Source organism: Microcaecilia unicolor, chromosome 3 (assembly GCF_901765095.1).
Source record: "Microcaecilia unicolor chromosome 3, aMicUni1.1, whole genome shotgun sequence".
NCBI classification, from domain to species: Eukaryota; Metazoa; Chordata; class Amphibia; order Gymnophiona; family Siphonopidae; genus Microcaecilia; species Microcaecilia unicolor.
Window position 1 is genome coordinate 506,510,527 of NC_044033.1, and position 19,522 is coordinate 506,530,048.

At 44.3% G+C, this 19,522-nt stretch overlaps 1 protein-coding gene across 1 annotated transcript in view; it reads right to left on the minus strand.

Annotated features, from left to right (window-relative positions):
* The window catches only part of ORC3 (origin recognition complex subunit 3), a 131,464-nt gene that overhangs the window by 24,126 nt on the left and 87,816 nt on the right, over positions 1–19,522 (minus strand). Inside the window, exons 14-17 of the mRNA XM_030195642.1 lie at positions 12,979–13,112; positions 8,153–8,244; positions 2,743–2,840; positions 1,898–2,039 (exon numbers count right to left, since the gene is read on the minus strand). Of these exons, the coding sequence (XP_030051502.1) occupies positions 1,898–2,039; positions 2,743–2,840; positions 8,153–8,244; positions 12,979–13,112 (466 nt within the window). The remainder of the gene's footprint in view (positions 1–1,897; positions 2,040–2,742; positions 2,841–8,152; positions 8,245–12,978; positions 13,113–19,522) is intronic.

Here is a 19,522-nt window from a genome sequence, read left to right on the forward strand (position 1 = left end):
CTGCCGGGAAAGGCGGTGGGGCCGGTAAGGGTGTCGGTGCCGGAAGCTGCTGGGGGCCAGGAGACGGCACCGAGGTGCCGGAACCCCGACGCGTCGGTACCTCCACAACCGACGGAGACCTCTCCTCACGACGATGACGCTTCGGCGTCGTCTCCTCTCCGACATCGGGATGCACCGAAGGCGACCGGTGACGACGCTTCTTGCCGGAGGGCATGGAGGAGGAGGAGGTCGATCCCCCTCGGTCTCGAGGTACCGGGTCAGACAGGGTTCGGTCCCGCGGCCCACGAGCTGAGGGCGTGACCGGGGCCGACTGCCCACGCGGCCTCTCCCCACTCTCACCGGAGGACCGGCGGGCCGACGGGACCTGTTCTCCTGGGGTCGCTGCCATCGGTGCCGAAGTCTCGGGCATCGATACCGGTACCGAAGGGCCGGGCGTCGATACCGATGCCTTCGAGGTCGACGTCGAGGGGCCGGCGCAAGTTCCAAAAAGACGGTCCCGCAGAACTTGCCTCGCAACCTGAGTCCGTTTCCGGAGACCGAGACACAAAGAACACGACTTGAGATTGTGCTCCGGCCCGAGGCACTGGAGGCACCAAGCGTGGGTGTCGGTCTGCGAGATCGGCCGGCCGCAGCGACCACACTTTTTAAATCCACTCGGGACCTTCGAGGACATCGACGGAAAAATCGCGTCGGCGAAGTCAAAGTCGTCAATGGTGGCTAAAATCACACCACGAAAAACAAACGACCGAGCGGCCACTAGGCCGCAACGTGGCGTCCCCGCTGGAAGCGAGGGAAAAAAGGGAGCGCGTGGCCCACACGCGCAGGGTTTCTTTTTTTTTTTTTTTAAAAGGAAACCGGGCGGTAACTAAAACCGAAAAACAAAGTTAGAAAAAGCACGATCAGCGTAAACGCGATCGAACGATCCGGCGGCTGAACAGAGAGAGCGCAAAACACGACTCTCTCCAGGCGCGGAAAAAAAGGAACTGGCGGGAGCGGTCGCGCACGGGCGGGAAGACGGCCGCGCATGCGCGGTGGGCGTGCCCTGCGTGCCGACCGTCCCGCGAAGCTTCTTTCCGGTTGGTGGGGGCTGCCGCGGACGTCACCCAGTCGTGAGAACAAGCAGCCTGCTTGTCCTCGGAGAAGCTCAGTTTCATTAAAACGAGCGGGCACAGCGACTGAAAACAGGACAGGGTGCCAGGCATTGTGACACCAGCGCAGAACAAACGTTTTAGCTGGCGGGCTCCAGAGCCGATTTGGGGTGGCGGGCCCAGGCCTCCGTGTCCCCCCATAGCTACGTCACTGTTGCAAACGATAGGTAGAGCTGGCAGAAGGGAGCATTTGGTACTCACTCCACTAGCTCAGAATGATCTTAAGGATGAGCAAAAATTGTCTGTACAAGAATTCTTTATTTCTCTATTAGGTGCTAGTCATGATGTGCCATGTTATTATTATTATTACATTATAAAAAAGGCCTCATTACATAGCCTCAGTGGTGTAGGGGGGGGGGGGGGGTGGCGGTGGGGCGGTCCGCCCTGGGTGCACACCGCTGTAGGGGTGTCGGCTCCGCTGGTTCCCTGCTCACTCTGCCCCGGAACAGGTTACTTGCTGTTCCGGGGCAGAGAGAGCAGGGAACCAGCGGAGCCGACGCAGCTCCCAGCAACGTGCAGTCGAGGCAAATCGGCCCTACCACCCGTCCCTCGCCGCTTTGCAATGTAAGTACGCACTCCGGGGGGGGGGGGGGGGGGGGTGCGCAGCGGCGACCCGCCCCGGGTGTCAGCTGCCCTCGCTACGGCACTGCATAGCCTCCTCAAGATCAGTTTTATATACATATTCAAACAAGTGCTGAACAAAAAGCAAACACATCAAAATGGTAGCTAGATTTGCAGTATTTAGTTACCTTCAGGTAGCAGTAGGGGTTGTTTAAAGCCATATGAAGAGCAGTGCGTGGTGCAGCATTCAGGTGTCTACGGAGGGTACTGGCAGAACTGAAATATAGCACCTCATGTAAAGTCTTTGTCTCCGGAGGTACAAGGTAGTCCCTAAAATAGCAGAAGCCAGATCAACTCCATTAACTCATAGTAACATAGTAAGCGACGGCAGATAAAGACCTGAACGGTCCATCCAGTCTGCCCAACTGTTGCACTCATTATCAATTCATGATTAAATCAACAATGAATGAATGTGATATAAAATACTTGATCATGGTCTTTCTTTGGCATTTCTGGGACACAGACCATAGAAGTCCGTCTGGCCCTGTCCTTGCATGCTAAATTTTAATGTTGTTTTTTAGGGTTGATTATTGTTTTGATTAGGAGATACAGTTTTATTCATTTTATTAATTAGTTTTGTATTTATGTATGAGTCTGAACTATTGTTTTGTTATACCCAAGAGCGTTTTGAGTGAGACACACCTAATGTGGAGCGGAGGAGCAGTCTAATGGTTAGAGCAGTGAGCGGAGAACTTGACAAGCCAGGTTCAAATCCCACTGAAGCTACTTGGCCACTATGGCTTCAGGTACAAACAGACTAAGCCCTTTGGGGACAGGGAAATATCGGCTGTACCTGCATGTAATCCACTTTGAGCTACTACTCAAAAAGTATGATCTAAATCCAAACTCTTATGTGTACATAGCAACTGCATTCTAGTGTTAGAGGAAAACCGAAGAACAAGCTCTACATTCATCTCGATTTGCCACAGATTGCAGAGCTTCACACAGTATTCTTGAAAACGGAACTGCATACCTTACAAGGCTGTCTAAAAATTCCACCACTTCAAGACGCAACACTTCAAAGTTGTTTAACTTCTTAGATCTTCTCGACTCCTTCATCTCCAACAAAGTCTAAATAATCAGAAAGATACCGATCAAATAAAAATAACAGACATTCACTAAGGTTAAAGAATTTGTTAATTTTAGTCAATTTTTGTTGGCTAATATAAACATGCTTGATAGGAACGTATATAGCTGTATTTGTTCTTTTAGAAAGGGATCAATTCAAGGCAGTGTATTGCATATTGATAAGCCACCACGGACAAACAGACCTTATATGTGATAACCTGGATGCAAAAACCTCAAAAGACCGCATCTGCAGCACACAGCCAGGGCCGGTCTTAGCAAGTGCGGGGCCCTGTGTAGACCAATTTGGTGGGGCCCCATCCTAGCCCCGCTCCACTGATAAGATTATTCAATTTTTAGAAAATATCTAACACCAGCTCTGGCAGGATGTACATTTCAAATCTGACATATTCTACTCACAAAATAGAAAAATAAAATTCTTTTTTCTACTTTTTGTTGTGTGCTCATTTTATTTTTCAAGTCATGTTGGTCCCAGTCTCTGGTTTCTACATCCTTCTGTCTTCTCTTAACTCACTCACCAAGGTCTCATGTCCATTTGATATTTCTACTCTCTCTCCATGTCCAGTATCCATCTTCTTCCATCTCTGTACCTCTATCTTCCTCCATGTTTAGTATCTCCTTTTCTCTGTGTCCCTATATTTCTCTGTCCGGCTTCTCCCCTCTCTTTATTATTATTATTAACATTTATATAGCGCTACCAGACGCACGCAGCGCTGAACACCTGACACAGAGAGACAGTCCCTGCTCGATAGAGCTTACAATCTAAAAATACAGACAGACAAGACAATTAAGGACAAGGAAAGTACTGGGTGAGAAGGAACAAGGATAGGGGAATTGAGTAGTGGTTAGGAGCCAAAAGCAGTGGTGAAAAGGTGGGTTTTCAGCATAGATTTGAAAACAGGTAGAGATGGAGCTAGGCGTACAGGCTCAGGAAGTCCATTCCAGGCATAAGGTGCCGCGAGGGAAAAGGAACGAAGCCTGGAATTAGCAGTGGAGGAGAAGGGGGATGTCAAGAGAGATTTGTCCAGCGAGCGGAGTTTACGGGGAGGAATGTAGGGAGAGATGAGAGAGGAGAGGTAATGGGGGGCTGCAGAATGGATGCATTTGTCCCCAGTGCCAATATATCTCTACCCTCTCTGACCCTACCCCATCCAGCTTCTCTCCCTCTCCTTTCCAGCATCTGGTTTGGTTGCTTGATTCCCTGCCTGACCACCCCACCCTCCCTCCCTTACGCTGTAGGTTTAATATTTGTTCCCTTTTCCTTCATCTCCTTGATCTGGTATCTATGTTTCCCTTCCCTCCCTCCTTGTGCTGTACCAGCAGTTCTCTCCCTTCCCTCCAGTTCTCCTCCCCCTCTTCCTCCCACGTCCAGCAGCTCTCTCCCTTCCATCCAGATCCCCTCCTCCTCTTCCCCCCACATCCAACAGCTCTCTCCCTTCCACCCAGATCCCATCCTCCTCTTCCTCCAGCAGCTCTCTCCCTTCCATCGTCCCCTCCTCCTCTTCCTCCCATGTCCAGCAGCTCTCTCCCTTCCCTCCAGTCCCGTCTTCCTCTTCTTCCCTTGTCCAGCAGCTCTCTAGCCCCTTCCTCCTCTTCCTCCCATATCCAGCAGCTCTCTCCCTTCCCATCCAGATCCCCTCCTCCTCTTCCTCCCACATCCAACAGCTCTCTCCCTTCCACCCAGATCCCCTCCTCCTCTTCCTCCAGCAGCTCTCTCCCTTCCATCGTCCCCTCCTCCTCTTCCTCCCATGTCCAGCAGCTCTCTCCCTTCCCTCCAGTCCCCTCCTCCTCTTTCTCCCATGTCCAGCAGCTCTCTAGCCCCTTCCTTCTCTTCCTCCCATGTCCAGTAGCTCTCTCCCTTCCACCCAGATCCCATCCTCCTCTTCCTCCAGCAGCTCTCTCCCTTCCATCGTCCCCTCCTCCTCTTCCTCCCATGTCCAGCAGCTCCTCCCATCCATTCAGTCCCTTCTTTCTCTTCCTCCCTTGTCCAGCAGCTCTCCATCCCCTTCCTCCTCTTCCTCCCATATCCAGCAGCTCTCTCTCTTCCATCCAGATCCCCTCCTCCTCTTCCTCCCACATCCAACAGCTCTCTCCCTTCCACCCAGATCCCCTCCTCCTCTTCCTCCAGCAGCTCTCTCCCTTCCATCGTCCCCTCCTCCTCTTCCTCCCATGTCCAGCAGCTCTCTCCCTTCCCTCCAGTCCCCTCCTCCTCTTTCTCCCTTGTCCAGCAGCTCTCCATCCCCTTCCATGTTCAGCAGCTCTCTCCCTTCTATCCAGATCCCCTCCTCCTTTTCCTCCCACCTCCAGCAGCTCTCTCCCTTCCCAGTTCCCTCTAATCCCCTTCCTCCCACAAGTCCGACTCTGGCAAAACTATCCCCTCCCTTCCCTCCAGCCCTCCCCCCCCCCAAAGTCCAGCACTTATTTTTAGTTCTGTCTTCCAGGCCCGCCCATCCAACATCCTTCATTGCTGTCGCTGCCTTTTCTCCCGCGGCTCCGGATACGGCCGTCCATGAGGCAGCGATCAGCGTTGCCTGCCAGCGCCTGCCCTGAAATTGTGCTTCTCCCCAGGCTCCGCCCCACTTTTTTTCGCTCGTCGCGCAGCGCTGCCATTCACACAGGCAGCTCCGCTCCCCTCTGCCGCGTCCATCCGGCCTTACTAAACAGGAAGTGCATCAGAGACACCCCAATCAACATCCGGCATATTGAAGTCACCTATCAGTAGTACTTTCCCTTTCCTAGCTATCTTGCGGATGTCTTCAATTAAGTCCCTGTCCATTTCCTCCGACTGTGAGGGTGGTCTGTATATCACTCCGATATAGATACATTTTCCTTTCCCTCTTTCCAGTTTAACCCACAGTGCTTTTTCCATACCCCACATGTCCTGCAGTTCTGTCACTTGGATATAATCTTATTCTATCCTTCCTGAATAGATTATAGTCAGGTATAGCAACATCCCAGTCATGGTTCTCCGTGAACCACGTCTCCGTAACCGCCACTAAATCCAAGTCTGCTTCCATCATTGTAGCCTCAAGATCTAGAAGTTTGTTTCCCATACTACAGGCATTGGTATACAAGGCTCTCCAGATTTTACTCTTTTTATTCTCTTCTATAGAGGCATTAGATGTCCTACCTTCCTTGGGGTCAATTATGGCTTTGTGGCCTTTTATACCCATCCCCATCAATTTTAGTTTAAAGCCCTCTTTAGTACTTTAGCCAGCCTGTTGTTGAAGGCACTCCTTCCTTTCCTTGACAGATGGACACCATCACCGCTCAGTACCTCTTGGAAAATCATCTCATGGTCTATGAAATCAAAGCACTCTCGTCGGCACCAAACACGCAGCCACGCATTTATCTCCAAGATGCGAGCTTCTCTCGTTCGACCTTTACCTTCGACATGGAGGATTGATGAGAACACTGCCTGCGCACCTAGATGCATCATCCTCTGACTCAAAGCCACGAAGTCTCGTATGATATGTTCAGTAGGATATTTAGCTGTATCATTTGTGCCAATGTGGATGAGTAGCATAGGAGAGTGGTCTGTAGGCTTTATGAGTCTAGGCAATCTTTCCACAATATCGCAGGATAACATAAAACAGGAAAAACAAAACCCAACAACAACAACAACAAAAAACTTCTGCCCATATGTCAGGAGGATTTGGCACCTAGCCTTCAGGTTTTTATTAGATTTCCTTGTAAATATGTTGTGATTTACTATTATTACTAGTAAAAAAGGCCCGTTTCTGACACAAATGAAACGGGCGCTAGCAAGGTTTTCCTCATTTAGCAGTTGCCTGTGAGGTGCGATGCCCCCCCTCCCAGCACCATCCCACCCACGGCGATGCATCCGGCCGCAGCCATCTGACCCACCGTGCCCATCGCACCCACCTTCGCGTTGGTTTGGCGGTGGGGGACCCGGAACCTCGCCACCACAAGTCCTGTGTGCTGACTACGGCGTCATCGTCGGCGTTGGTAGCTGTGCAGGGCGGAGTTCTGTGCGTCTGACGTCATGCACGTGCAGGACGTCAGACGCACAGAAGCCCTGCCTCCACAGGCTAGGAACGCCGAAGATGACGCCGTAGTGAGCAGACAGGGCTTGTGCTGGCGGGGTTTTGGGTCCCCCGCCGGCAAAGCAACGCGAAGGTGGGTGTCTCAGGAGGGAGTTGTTGCGGGGGGGGGGGGGGGGTGCTGGAGGTCCTTGTGTTCAGCTGCAGCTTTAGGGGTGGGGGGGTCTACAAATCTGTGGGCGGGGCTTGTATTTTTTGAGGTTTGGTGCGCGGGGCGGGGGGTGTTGGATGTGGGAACAGTGGTCTCCGGAGTGATTTGCACTCCGGAGCTTTGGAGGTGCGTCCCCTTTCCGCGGGTGGGTTGGCAGGGGGAGGAGTACTCCTCCTCCCCTTGCGTGGGTGCGAACCGTTTGTTTAGTTTTTTTTTCCTGCCCTCGACGTCATGACGTTTGATGCGAGGGCGGGGCACGGGTCAGTGGGGTGGCTTCACCACCATGAATCCACGAACCGTTCTGGGAGACTGACTGACTTCAGTGACGTCAGTGTCCTCAGAACGTTGAGGTTGCTTTTTATTATAGTAGATTACTACAATTTTTTCTTCCATCAAAAAGGATAGCTCCTGGACCTTAATGGAGGAATGTGTTCATGATCCGTCTTTTGTTGCAAGCTGGCATTTAATTTGATGTAGTTTCATACTTTTTCATTTGAACTTGGCTTGATTCTATACATGGTGCCTGAAAAAAAAAAAACGTGCAGTAAAAAGATCCACCTAGGCATATTCTCTAAAGTATGCCTACATTTTATAGAACACACAGAGCGCCACGCAACCAAATATGGTTGCGTCCATTTAGACCATGTTTTACTTGGCATAAATCCCAACACCTATATTAGGCGCAGAGTGGGTGTATTCTACAATAATGTACACAGATTTTTAAACCTCCATTCCACACCCATAACCATGCTCCCTTTTCAGCTGTACGACTTGAAATTTACGTGCACCATGCCACAGAATACACTTAGTGAGTTGTGAACGTAAATCATAATTAATGCCAATTAGTGCTAATTGCTTAACATCCAACTGACAGCGCTGATTAGATAGTTAACCAATTAAGTTACACGCATTGCTATAGAATATGCTTCGATTTCCATGTGGAAATTAAGGCAAGATATAGAGCATTTGGGGGTTAATGACTGCAACCTAATAAATATAAGTTGTCCTTTAGTAGGGAATACTAAATAAAATGAAAACAATTTTTTTTGAAAAGAATCAGAAAAGAAGTCATTTTCCCTGACCTTCTGCAGATGATAAAGATTTGTTTTCTTCTGCAAGGCCTTCCTTGGTGAAGTATTCCCATCATTTAAATGCCCTTCTGAAGAAACAGAACCTGTATGTGTTAAATGACAGAGCAAAAAGATTAGACCTATCAGCTAACCCAAATCAGAAAGAACCCAGATCATCAGGAATGAGTCCCCAGACAACTGGCACATTGATTTCCATGGTCAGAGGGTCTCTGTACAATCCCTAGCTTTTATTTCCATCATAACCACAAAAACTTCCAAGACATCTTGATACAATGTGTAAAGTCTTCATCACTATCTGTGATATTTAAAAATTATTGGCATTCTCGGAATACACAGTTTTGTAAAACAGTAGATGCAGAAGGGAGTGACATCAGAAGCTATAGATCAAGCCACTTAATTCTCTTGGCCAAAAGGGAACTGGGCAGAGGAAGCAACAAGGCAGCAATAATCCTAATTTTATTGTTTAGTGCCCAGTAGAAATATTGGGGCTCATTTTCAAAACAAAAAAAGTCCAAAAAATGTCATAAGGGAAAGGGTTACCAATAGAAATCAAACAAAATAAAACATGGAAAAGAAAATAAGATGATACCTTTTTTAGTGGACATAACATAATACATTTCTTGATTAGCTTTCGAAGGTTGCCTTTCTTCGTCAGATCGGAAATAAGGGAAAGGGAAATGGGACTTGATATACCGCCTTTCTGTGGTATTTTGCAACTACATTCAAAGCGGTTTACATAGATTCAGGTACTTATTTTGTACCAGGGGCAATGGAGGGTTAAGTGACTTACCCAGAGTCACAAGGAGATGCAGTGGGAATCGAACTCAGTTCTCCAGGATCAGAGTCCACTGCACTAACCACTAGGCTACTCCTCCATAAGGTGGCAGAAGGATGTTTTTCTATCAAAAACGTCCAAGTTGCAATTCTCAACACCCCAATTTTAGACGTTTTTCTATAATAATGGAACAAAATGAAAACAACTAGGGCCAAAATTAAGTATTTGGCTAGACTTGTTTCAATTACAACTAAATGACCAAAAGGTGTCCTAAATGACCAAATGACCACTGGAGAGATTAAGGCATAAACCCCTGCCCACCCCCCTAAAGTTGTGAAAGAAACAGTATGTACCAGCCTCTATGACAGTTTCAAATGCAGGTCTCTGGAGTAGCCAAGTGGTTGGTGCAGTAGACTGTAGAGGAGGAGACCCAGGCTCATATCCCACTCTAACTAGTACACTTGTGGTGGAAAGTGTGAGCCCTCCAAAACCCACTAAAAACCTACTGTACCCATATACAGGTGACACCTGCAGGCATAAGGGCTATTGTAGTGGAAGAGTCAGGTAATTTGCTATAGAAATGATAAGTAGTAATAGTACTAGTTTTCAAAATCTGTACATTTGTATAGCAGGTTATTACTACTACTACTACTATTTAGCATTTCTATAGCGCTACAAGGCGTACGCAGCACTGCACAAACATAGAAGAAAGACAGTCCCTGCTCAAAGAGCTTACAATCTATCTATGGTACCACACCAAGTTATATGATGTCATTAATAGAGCTACTGTCACTACACTTCAAAGAGAAGCTGAAAGACCACTTAATTGTCCACTTCCCCAGTTGCAAAGGGGTGGTTTACAAATCAGCCCATACCACCGGCTTTCGTTACAACATGGCCAAATGGTGGAATGCATTGTTCAAAGACACACGATAAGACACTTCCTATGAAAGCTTTTGTAAAAAAATTGAAAACATTTTTATACAAGAAATGCCTGCTGATAGATGCGACTTAAAATGCCATGCAGCAAAACATCTCGATAATCACTACCTGACTACGTTTACCAACCCTCTCCTACCCCAGCCCTGTTAACTCACCTATGGATGTCATGCTCAATTCAATGAGCTACCTACCACCTACTAAGTCTCCTTCCATAATCACGATTCCATATATCTATCCGCTCACTGCCTATCTTGCATCCTTGTCCTGTATTTGTATATTTGCCTGCCCTTTTGTAAGCCACATCGAACTGAGTTCTCAACTTGATTGATTGTTGAGTATAAATCCAAGAAAAGGCATTTTGTAAACCTCTTCATGTACAGTCGCCCCTATCTGCTGATTTGCACTGATATTCCACACTGCAGCAGTGCAATCTCAGGGTGAAATCTCAGGGATCAGAGCAAGGGAACACGGAGCACCGTTATATGCTTGCGTTCAGTATGGTGGCTCTATTGGAAGTCCCCCAAGATATTCCTTGAAAAACATTTTGTCGCTTGAACAGAACTTTTAATAGGACTATACTGGGAAAGGTTCTGAATTATAGAATTCATTGCCATTAAATTTTAGGATTACTTCTGAATACCTTAAATTTTGACACCTACTTAAAACCTGGCTATTTCATAAATTCTTTTGGAGCATTTTTTAAAATTTAACCATTTGAAAGAGTAAGTTTGACTAGTTACACATTTTCTGGCATTCTTCAGTATATTGCTGGAATCCCTGTTTAGGTCTTGTTGCGGTGCTTCGTACTTTATATATTTTATTTCCATTCACTGTGATTGCTACTGTATTGATAATTGATGTATACATGTATTTTATTTTCTTATTGTACTCCGCCTAGAACTATTTTGGTTAAGTGGAATATAAATGTCAAAATTAAATTAAATTACAGCTGCTACTATTTCCTGTCCCTATACCAAAATCTGGAAAGCAAGTGTAGATTTCTGAATGGGAGGGAAATCCTATACAGAATTCCCCCAGGAGTATGGCTTTATAAGGAGAAGAATGTCTGTTTACCTGTCCCCGCCTACTAACTTAAACCACTGATCCAATCTCAATCAAATTTATATTGTAAAAATCGGAGTACCCCATGATCTCGAAAGCAATCTTATGATGTGTCCCGCAGCACCTTTAAAACTGCCTTGCCACAGGAATCGAAGATGGTTGCTGAATTTTAAACCAGGCAGCTTGACAAGTTTACTTTTCTATTTTTTCTTGAAAATGGGTAAAAGGAAGGACAGAAGCCAAGTGGACACCTTTCAATATGTTGAATGGATATATCCACTTGTCGAGCTGGGAATCCAGAAGCAGGATATGATGGTGGCCCATTTCAGTCTGTCATGACCAAAAAAGGGCATGTGAAGATCATGGAGTCCAAGGTTACTCTCAGCCCAAATCTTCCCTCTCAAGTGCAATGTTTGCTGGTACCAGTGCCCTCAGTGTTGATGGGCATGAATGCTGAAATGAGAGGGTAGATACAATCTACCAATTTGGCAAGGCTGAAGACCAATCAAGAGATGTGAGGAGACATCAGTGTTTTGGAGATGAACTGGCAGGACGAAGACGACAGTTGTGGCATCTGGTGCTGAGGCCAGTATGAAAGATACTACATTTTCTATGCTCCTTTCTAGTGAGACCTGCTTCTATTGCTTTTGACTTTACATGGGAAACTAAGTGGATCTAGAAAAACTTTTGTAACCGTATGATACTACTTTGGTGAATAAGGTTACCCAACTGGAAGCTAAAGTGGAGAAACATACTGTAGCATTGGGCACTGTTAAGTCCTGGGTTGACAAGTTTGAGCAATCAGTGGAAGTTGTACAAATGTTTCAGCCTAATGCCATTAAAGATCCTTTTTCTCTGTGACTCAGGGTGGAAGCCTTGGACAATATGATGCAGAGGGCTAGTCTCTGAATTCTTAATTTTCTTAAAGTACCTTCAATCTCTTTTTGGGAGATGTTCAAGATATATATATTGGAAATACTTATGGTGCTTTCAGATAAACTTCTCTTTCTAACTCAAACCTATTATTTGCCAGTAGGGATACATGGCTCTCAGATTCAGGGAGAAGATGGGTTCAAACTGACTTGCTGGAATTAGCAGCACTTTTGGAAACATGTGATACAGTGTCTGAGACCTCAGTAACTTTGTTAATTTCATTTGCTTTTTAGTAAGATAATGGCTATTTAACCTTTTCTTCAAAGACCATGATAAATTATTCTTAAATTGTAAAATTTGCATCTTCCCAGATATTTCTAGAGACTCAGAAAAGGAGAAAGCAATTTTTCCTTTTTACATTGGGAACATCCTTTTATTCTCAAATTTCCTAGCAAATGTATATCTGCTAAGTATATATATATTTTTAACCTTTCCAGTTTGGCTGTCTCCCTGTCTTAATTTATGCTCAATGTTTATGTTCAAGGCTCTAAGGTGAATATTTGCAGCCCTCCCATTTTTTTTTAATTATATCTATTAGCCACCTAGTTTTCCTTTGAATCTCCCTTTCTTATCTTGGAATCCTTACAATTTGAGGACTATAGCTATATTCAGTGGGTTTTTTCCCTTAATTAAAAAAAAAAATTTCTTTAGTTCAAAATCTATAAATAAAAGTTTTTAAAAATATTAACAAATTTTTTTTAAAACTGCCTTGCTATTAGTTAGCAATAACTACATATTAATTTCAATATGAAAGGAAACAAATCATAATGAAATATTGAAATATCTCCTTGTTTTATCTATTGTAGGTTGAACTGCTACTCTTACACAAGTAGCAAATCAAATTTCTGTTTATATTTTGTGCATAAACATTTTAGAGAATTTTACTGTCTGTATATGTTCTTGGTACAATTGTGTATGTGGAGTGCATTAAGAATAGGGAGGGTAGTATAGATAAGATTCCAGAAGAATCCATGGAGTACAAAAATCTCAATAGACATAACATGCAGGAAACCCCTAAATGCATCTAGTGAAAAGCTCACGTCTTTACATTATTGCATATGGATTTCTTGTTATTAGGCAAGCTGGCAGGATTTTAGACACTCACCTTCATGACCATGAAATCGGTCCAAAAATTCCTCCAGCTTCTTTAACGCTTTGCTAAGTTGCTTACAGGATGATGAATTCAAGATTTCCACACATTTTTGAAGTGCAGCCACTAGCTCATCTTTAGCCAACATCCTCAAAAGAAGAAATTCAAAACATAACTGCTAAACATTGAAAATACTTGAGAAAATAATGGCTGGGGAAAGCATATTGAGCATGGCTCATGGAACGCCTTCCTACCACTCTGTATGTGTGTAGGCATCTTTTATCTCTCTGTTGTGTCTTTTGACCTAGAGGGGAGAGGGAAGGGGGGCTTTGAATAGAGCAGTATCTAAACATTTTGTTAGTTTGAAAGGAATAATAAATCAAATCAAATGTGATACCATATCAAACCATTATGAGGCGTATTTTCAAAGCACTTAGACTTACAAAGTACCACAGTCCAAGTGCTTTGAAAATGAGCCCCTATATGTCACTGGCAATTTTCAAAGAATAGATTTTACAGTTTAACCAAAGGGTGCCACTGTCCCACATCAATAGATATTAGCTTGCAGAACACAACAACCATTAAGAAAGCCTTCTGATTCAGTCAGTAGTTTCACAGTAGAGCTGCAAAAAAAAAAAAAAAAAAAACCCAGAAAAGATTCAGTAGACTTTTTTGTCTCCTTGCAAGCTCTAGTCTCAGATATGCACAGGTGGGAGAAGAGGGAATTTATCTGAGACCTTCTAGAAACGGGAAATTTCCAGCCTGCCCTTAATCTATCCCAGTACTCCTCCAGAATTCTGAGGGAAAACAGGAGGGAAATGTCTGTCTTGCTTTCTGATGAGGAGATTTTGCCTTTTAGACGACTAATCTAGGAACACGAATTGCATGATGATTTCCTAGACTCCTAATGCAGGCCATAAAGGCCGAAATGCGAGTTGGGTCTCTCTGCTTTGCTTTACAAGAACTTTCCAATAAAGACTTTGTTTGGACACCATCTGCGAGAGGTTCCTTTCCTTTGTTCTACTGTATTGAGCTTGGTGCTTTCTCATTCACATAGAGCAATTTGCCTTCTGTTTGTGACTGTCATACACTTTTATTGAAATTTTATAACAAAGAACAGAAAACAGAAAATATACAGTAAACATATGTATCTCGCAAAAACTCAAAGGAGTCCACGGAGTATGTTACATACATATTAAAGTAAGAAATTACAATACGTGAATCATCATATTGTATATAAAGCCAAAACTAATTAAAACCTGTGAACTGAGACATAATATTAGAGTTAAACCTATAATAATCATAGGGATGTTACTAGTGGGTCAAAAAGCCCAAAGTAATAACACTATACTATTTAAAAGACCTGAAATGTCAATGTAAGCTAGAGAAATTGAATACAGGGGACCAAATTTTGTCAATTGTTCCTGCCCTATTTGAAAATTCAGCAGCCTTACATTCATACTTGTGAATCATCAGAACTGTTGACCACCAAAACGTGACATTTAACTAAGCAGTGTCAAATAGATAATCGTTCAACACTAGCAAAATATTCTGAATAATAGACTAGAGGACCAGAAAGTATGAATACAAGGGCATGCAAAAAGCACGTGCATTAAATCTCCTAGTTGGACATTACAATGCCAACATAAGTTAGCTGGGCTGAGGTTGGTTCTGTAAAATCTACTAGGTCCAAATAGCTTTGTGAAATACAAAATAAAGCGATTGCATTAAGCTAGTAGAAGCAGAGGGACGAATAACATGGGTAAAGAAATTGTTCCATGCCTGGATATCTCTAGTCCAGGAAGTATCTTCTAGCCATAATGAAGTGAAAGACTTCCCAAGAGGAAATTTCTTAGCTCGCAAGAGTTTATAAACAGGGAAATGGTATGACCTTGAATACTACCGATAAGACAGAATTTGAGCAGCTCAGAGGATGAAGGTAGTGATGAAAGCAAACTAAAAGTGAAAGGTATGCAAAGTTTCAATTGACGCCATGCATAGAATTCTGTACTAGTTAAATGGTATTTATGCATTAATTGAGAAAAAGCTAATGTGGAGTTGTTTTGTATAACGTGTGCAATAGTATATAGGTAGTTGATCAATTAGAATAGTGGCTTTGTTCCACAGAGGGGCAGAAAAAGAGAACCACCTATTTTCTGTGAAAGTGGACTCAAGAGTATATATAGCTTGTAAATAAAATGAAATGCATATCTGAATTATTAAGTGTCAGCCTTTCAGGGACAGGGGTGTGACAAACCCTGGGGGACTGCATGGTAGGGAAAGCATGTAGATCATGTCTCATGTGTGTCTCTCTGCAACAGGAAGAGTAGGGAAGAGGCAGTTTGGAAAGGGCAATTCCCTAACTGCTATGTTTCATTGTAGTAAAGTTTCTATGTATAGAAATGTATTGTCTTTATTTTTTTTTTTAGTTTTTCCCCCCCAATATTCATTTATTTGTATTAATTACAACTCAAATGCGAGATAATACTGAAATTGGTAATTAGAAACACTGAAATTATTAATATATGTCAAATAAATTGACTACAAGTGAAAAAACTAAACAAACTTTGTCCACAATATATAAGGAAATTTAGATCCAAGATGAAAACATGTAAAAAAAAAATCAAAGAAATATTAAACAACCTAAGTTAATGCAACCCATAAGGCTCTCCAGCCTATCACTACAGTGTGCTCCTGTGATATTTATCTCCTCTTTAGCTAACAAAAATTCTTCCAGTTGCTTAGGATCAAAGAATTGAAGCTGTTTAGCTTGAAATAATACAAAACATAAACAAGGAAATTTAAGTACAAAATTGACACCCAAGGCCAAAGTCCTTGGACGAAAGGCCAAAAAGGCCTTTCACCTTTTCTGTATTTCTCTAGAAAGATCAGGAAATATTCTAACTTTAGATCCCAGAAACTGTGTATCCAAATGTTGAAATGAAAGTCTCAATACCGCATCACGATCCATCGCCAAAGCAAAGGATATTACCATAGTAGTCCTCTGTGTAATCATTTCTAATGAAGACTCCAAAAAAGATGTTAGGTTCATACCATCTCCTGCTTGGCTTTGAAAATTCTCACCAACTGATTTTTTTAGAGGTTAGTAAGTACTGCGCCCGAGTTATTGGCGGCAGTGAGTCGCCCGACATTCCCAAAATTTCAATCATATACTTCCTTAACCATATCTATAGGCGCTATTAGAGGTGACGTGGGAAAATTGGTTAGTCTCAAATTAAGCCTCCTAGCTTGATTTTCCAAATATTCCAATCGACGGTAAGTGAAATTCTTATCTTTAATTGAGACTAATCCCAAAGATTCCAAGGTCTGAATTTTTGTTTCCAAACGTTTAACTTCAGTGGACTGTTGAGCAGCCACCTGTGCTTGAAGAAGGACAGCTTCAGACAAAACCTTTATATCACTAGTATTTTTAAATGTCAAAGTTTGTAAAGAGGAGTGCATATCAAATATTAAGTCCCAGAGTGAATCCACGTCACAACAGCAGGTTTCTTCAGAACCCCTAAAGATATACCAGGAGAGGGAGCATTACAAGTCTGGCTAAGAGTACTCACTATCCGCTGAGGCAAAACTTGGAAGCGGTGCAAAGAAAAGCTACGAGAATGGTATGGGATTTGCGTTCCAAGACGTATGAGCAGAGACTTGCTGACCTGAACATGTATACCCTGGAAGAAAGGAGGAACAGGGGTGATATGATACAGACGTTCAAATATTTGAAAGGTATTAATCCGCAAACAAATCTTTTCCGGAGATGGGAGGGCAGTAGAACTAGAGGACATGAAATGAGATTGAAGGGGGGCAGACTCAAAAAAGATGTCAGGAAGTATTTTTTCACGGAGAGGGTGGTGGATGCTTGGAATGCCCTCCCACGGGAGGTGGTGGAGATGAAAACGGTAATGGAATTCAAACATGCGTGGGATATGCATAAAGGAATCCTATGCAGTAGGAAGGGATCCTCAGAAGCTTAGCTGAAATTGGGTGGCGGAGAAGGTGGGGGAAGAGAGGTTGGTGGTTGGGAGGCGAGGATAGTAGAGGGCAGACTTATATGGTCTGTGCCAGAGCCGGTGATGGGAGGCGGGACTGGTGGTTGGGAGGCGGGAAATACTGCTGGGCAGACTTGTACGGTCTGTGCCCTGAAAAAGGCAGGTACAAATCAAGGTAAGGTATACACATATGAGTTTATCTTGTTGGGCAGACTGGATGGACCATGCAGGTCTTTTTCTGCCGTCATCTACTATGTTACTATGTTTGTGCTGCATTTTGAAATTCTTCCGAACTGGACTTCAAACTCTCACTCGCTGTAGGCTGGTTCCCTCCCTGCACACTCGGTGTTTCAACTTGAAGAGCTCCAAGGGCAGGACCTCCCAAAACAGCATTCTCTCCTGGTTGTGAGGGAGCCGCTCGCAAAACAGGGGTCAGAGAAGCCCCTTCGACACTGCTGGCTGACGCCGACGCGTCAGCTCCAATAGAAGGAGAGGAAGCCTGTATGGGTCTAGACGTTAACCCAAACCTTTCCAGAGTCGTCTGCTTCGAAAGCTGGGTCCTGGTGGGGGTCGAGGGAATCTCCCTCACCTTCCCTCTCCTTTTCCCCATAATCAGGGGAGTAGAGCTGCTTCGTACACCGAATCAAGATAAAGTCTGAGCGCGTCTGTTGCAATAAATCCTTATGGTCGCTTTGGAGTTTATCTCTCTGGATAGAGCTAGTCCTACCAATTTTGGAGATATTCACAAATGGCCCTACTTTTCAGCCTCTACTGACTTACAGAAATGATGCCCCCTCATCCTCCACAGGCTGTCCCTGTCTCTGAAATCTCTTGTCCCATCTGGCCCATTTTTGAAGTCTATTGGGCTCATTTTCGAAAGAGAAGGACGTCCATCTTTCGACACAAATCGGAAGATGGACGTCCTTCTAACAGAAACGTCCAAATTGGTACAATCGAAAGCCGATTTTGGATGTCCCCAACTGCACTCTATCGCAGGGACGGCCAAAGTTCAAGGGAGCGTGTCGGAGACAGGACTTTGGCGTGCCTAACACTTGCATGTCCTTGACCCATAATTGAAAAAAAGGACGTCCCTGACGAGCACTTGGACATTTTCACCTGGACCTGTTTTTCTTACGACTAAGGCACAAATAGGTGCCTGAAATGACCAGATGACCACTGCAGAGAATCGAGGATGACCTCTCGTTACTCCCCCAGTGGTCACTAACCTCCTCCCACCATCAAAAAACATCTTTAAATATATTTTGTGCCAGCCTCTATGCCAGGCTCAGATGTCATACTCAGGTCCATGACAGCAGTATGCAGGTCCCTGGAGCAGTTTTAGTGGGTGCAGTGCACTTCAGACAGGCGGACCCGGACCCAGCCCCAGCACCCCCCCCCCCCTCACCTGTTACGTTTGTGGAGGAAACAGCGAGCCCTCCAAAACCCACTGTATCCACATCTATTTTTTATTTTATTTATTTGTTGCATTTGTATCCCATATTTTCCCACCTATTTGCAGGCTCAATGTGGCTTACATAGTGCAGTATGGGCAGTCACCAATACCGGTATGAACAATTACAAAGTGAAGTTAAGACAGAATAATGATCAGAGTTGCTAGACATATTGGGGGTCAAGGGGAAGAGTAGGTTATGTCTAATATGAACATTTATATTGTTGTGTTGTGGGGTTAGGCATTTAGGTTGAGTCGTTTGAGTATGCCTTTTTGAACAGGTGCCCCCCTTCACCCGTAAGGGCTATGGTAGTGATGTACAGTTATGGGTAGTGGGTTTTGGGGGAGTTTTAGGGGGCTCAGCACACAAGGTAAGGGGGTACCTGGGAGCAATTTATGAAGTCCACTGCAGTGCCCCCTAGGGTGTCCGGTTGGTGTCCTGGCATGTCAGGGGGACCAATGCACTACAAATGATGGCTCCTCCCACGACCAAATGGCTTGCATTTGGTCGTTTCTGAGATGGATGTCCTTGGTTCCATTATCGCCGAAAATCAGAAATGACCAAGTCTAGGGACAACCAAATCTAGGGACAGGGACGCAATGAAGCTACAAAGTAGTACATTTAAAATGAATCAGATAAAATATTTCTTCACTCAATATGCAATTAAATTCTGGAATTGACAGAGAATGTAGTAAAAGCAGTTAGCTTAGGATTTAAAAAAGGTTTAGACAGTGAAATGTCCATAAGCCATTATTAAAATGGACTTGGGGAAAATCCACTGCTTATGAATAAGCAGCATAAAATGTATTGTAGTGTTTTGGGATCTTGCTAGGTACTTATGACCTGGATTGGTCACTGTTGAAAACAGGATGCTGGGCTTGATGGACCTTTGGTCTGTCCCAGTATGACAATACTTCTGTACTTACGGTTTTCAAGGGTGATGATGCGGAGGAACTGAAAGAAATCTCAGTGAACCTGGAGGATATACTGAGCCAAATTGACAATTAAGAAGTAGTAAATCACCAGGACCGGATGGAATACATCCAAGGGTACTCAAAGAACTCAAGCATGAAATTGCTGATCTGCTGTAATATGTAACCTGTCGTT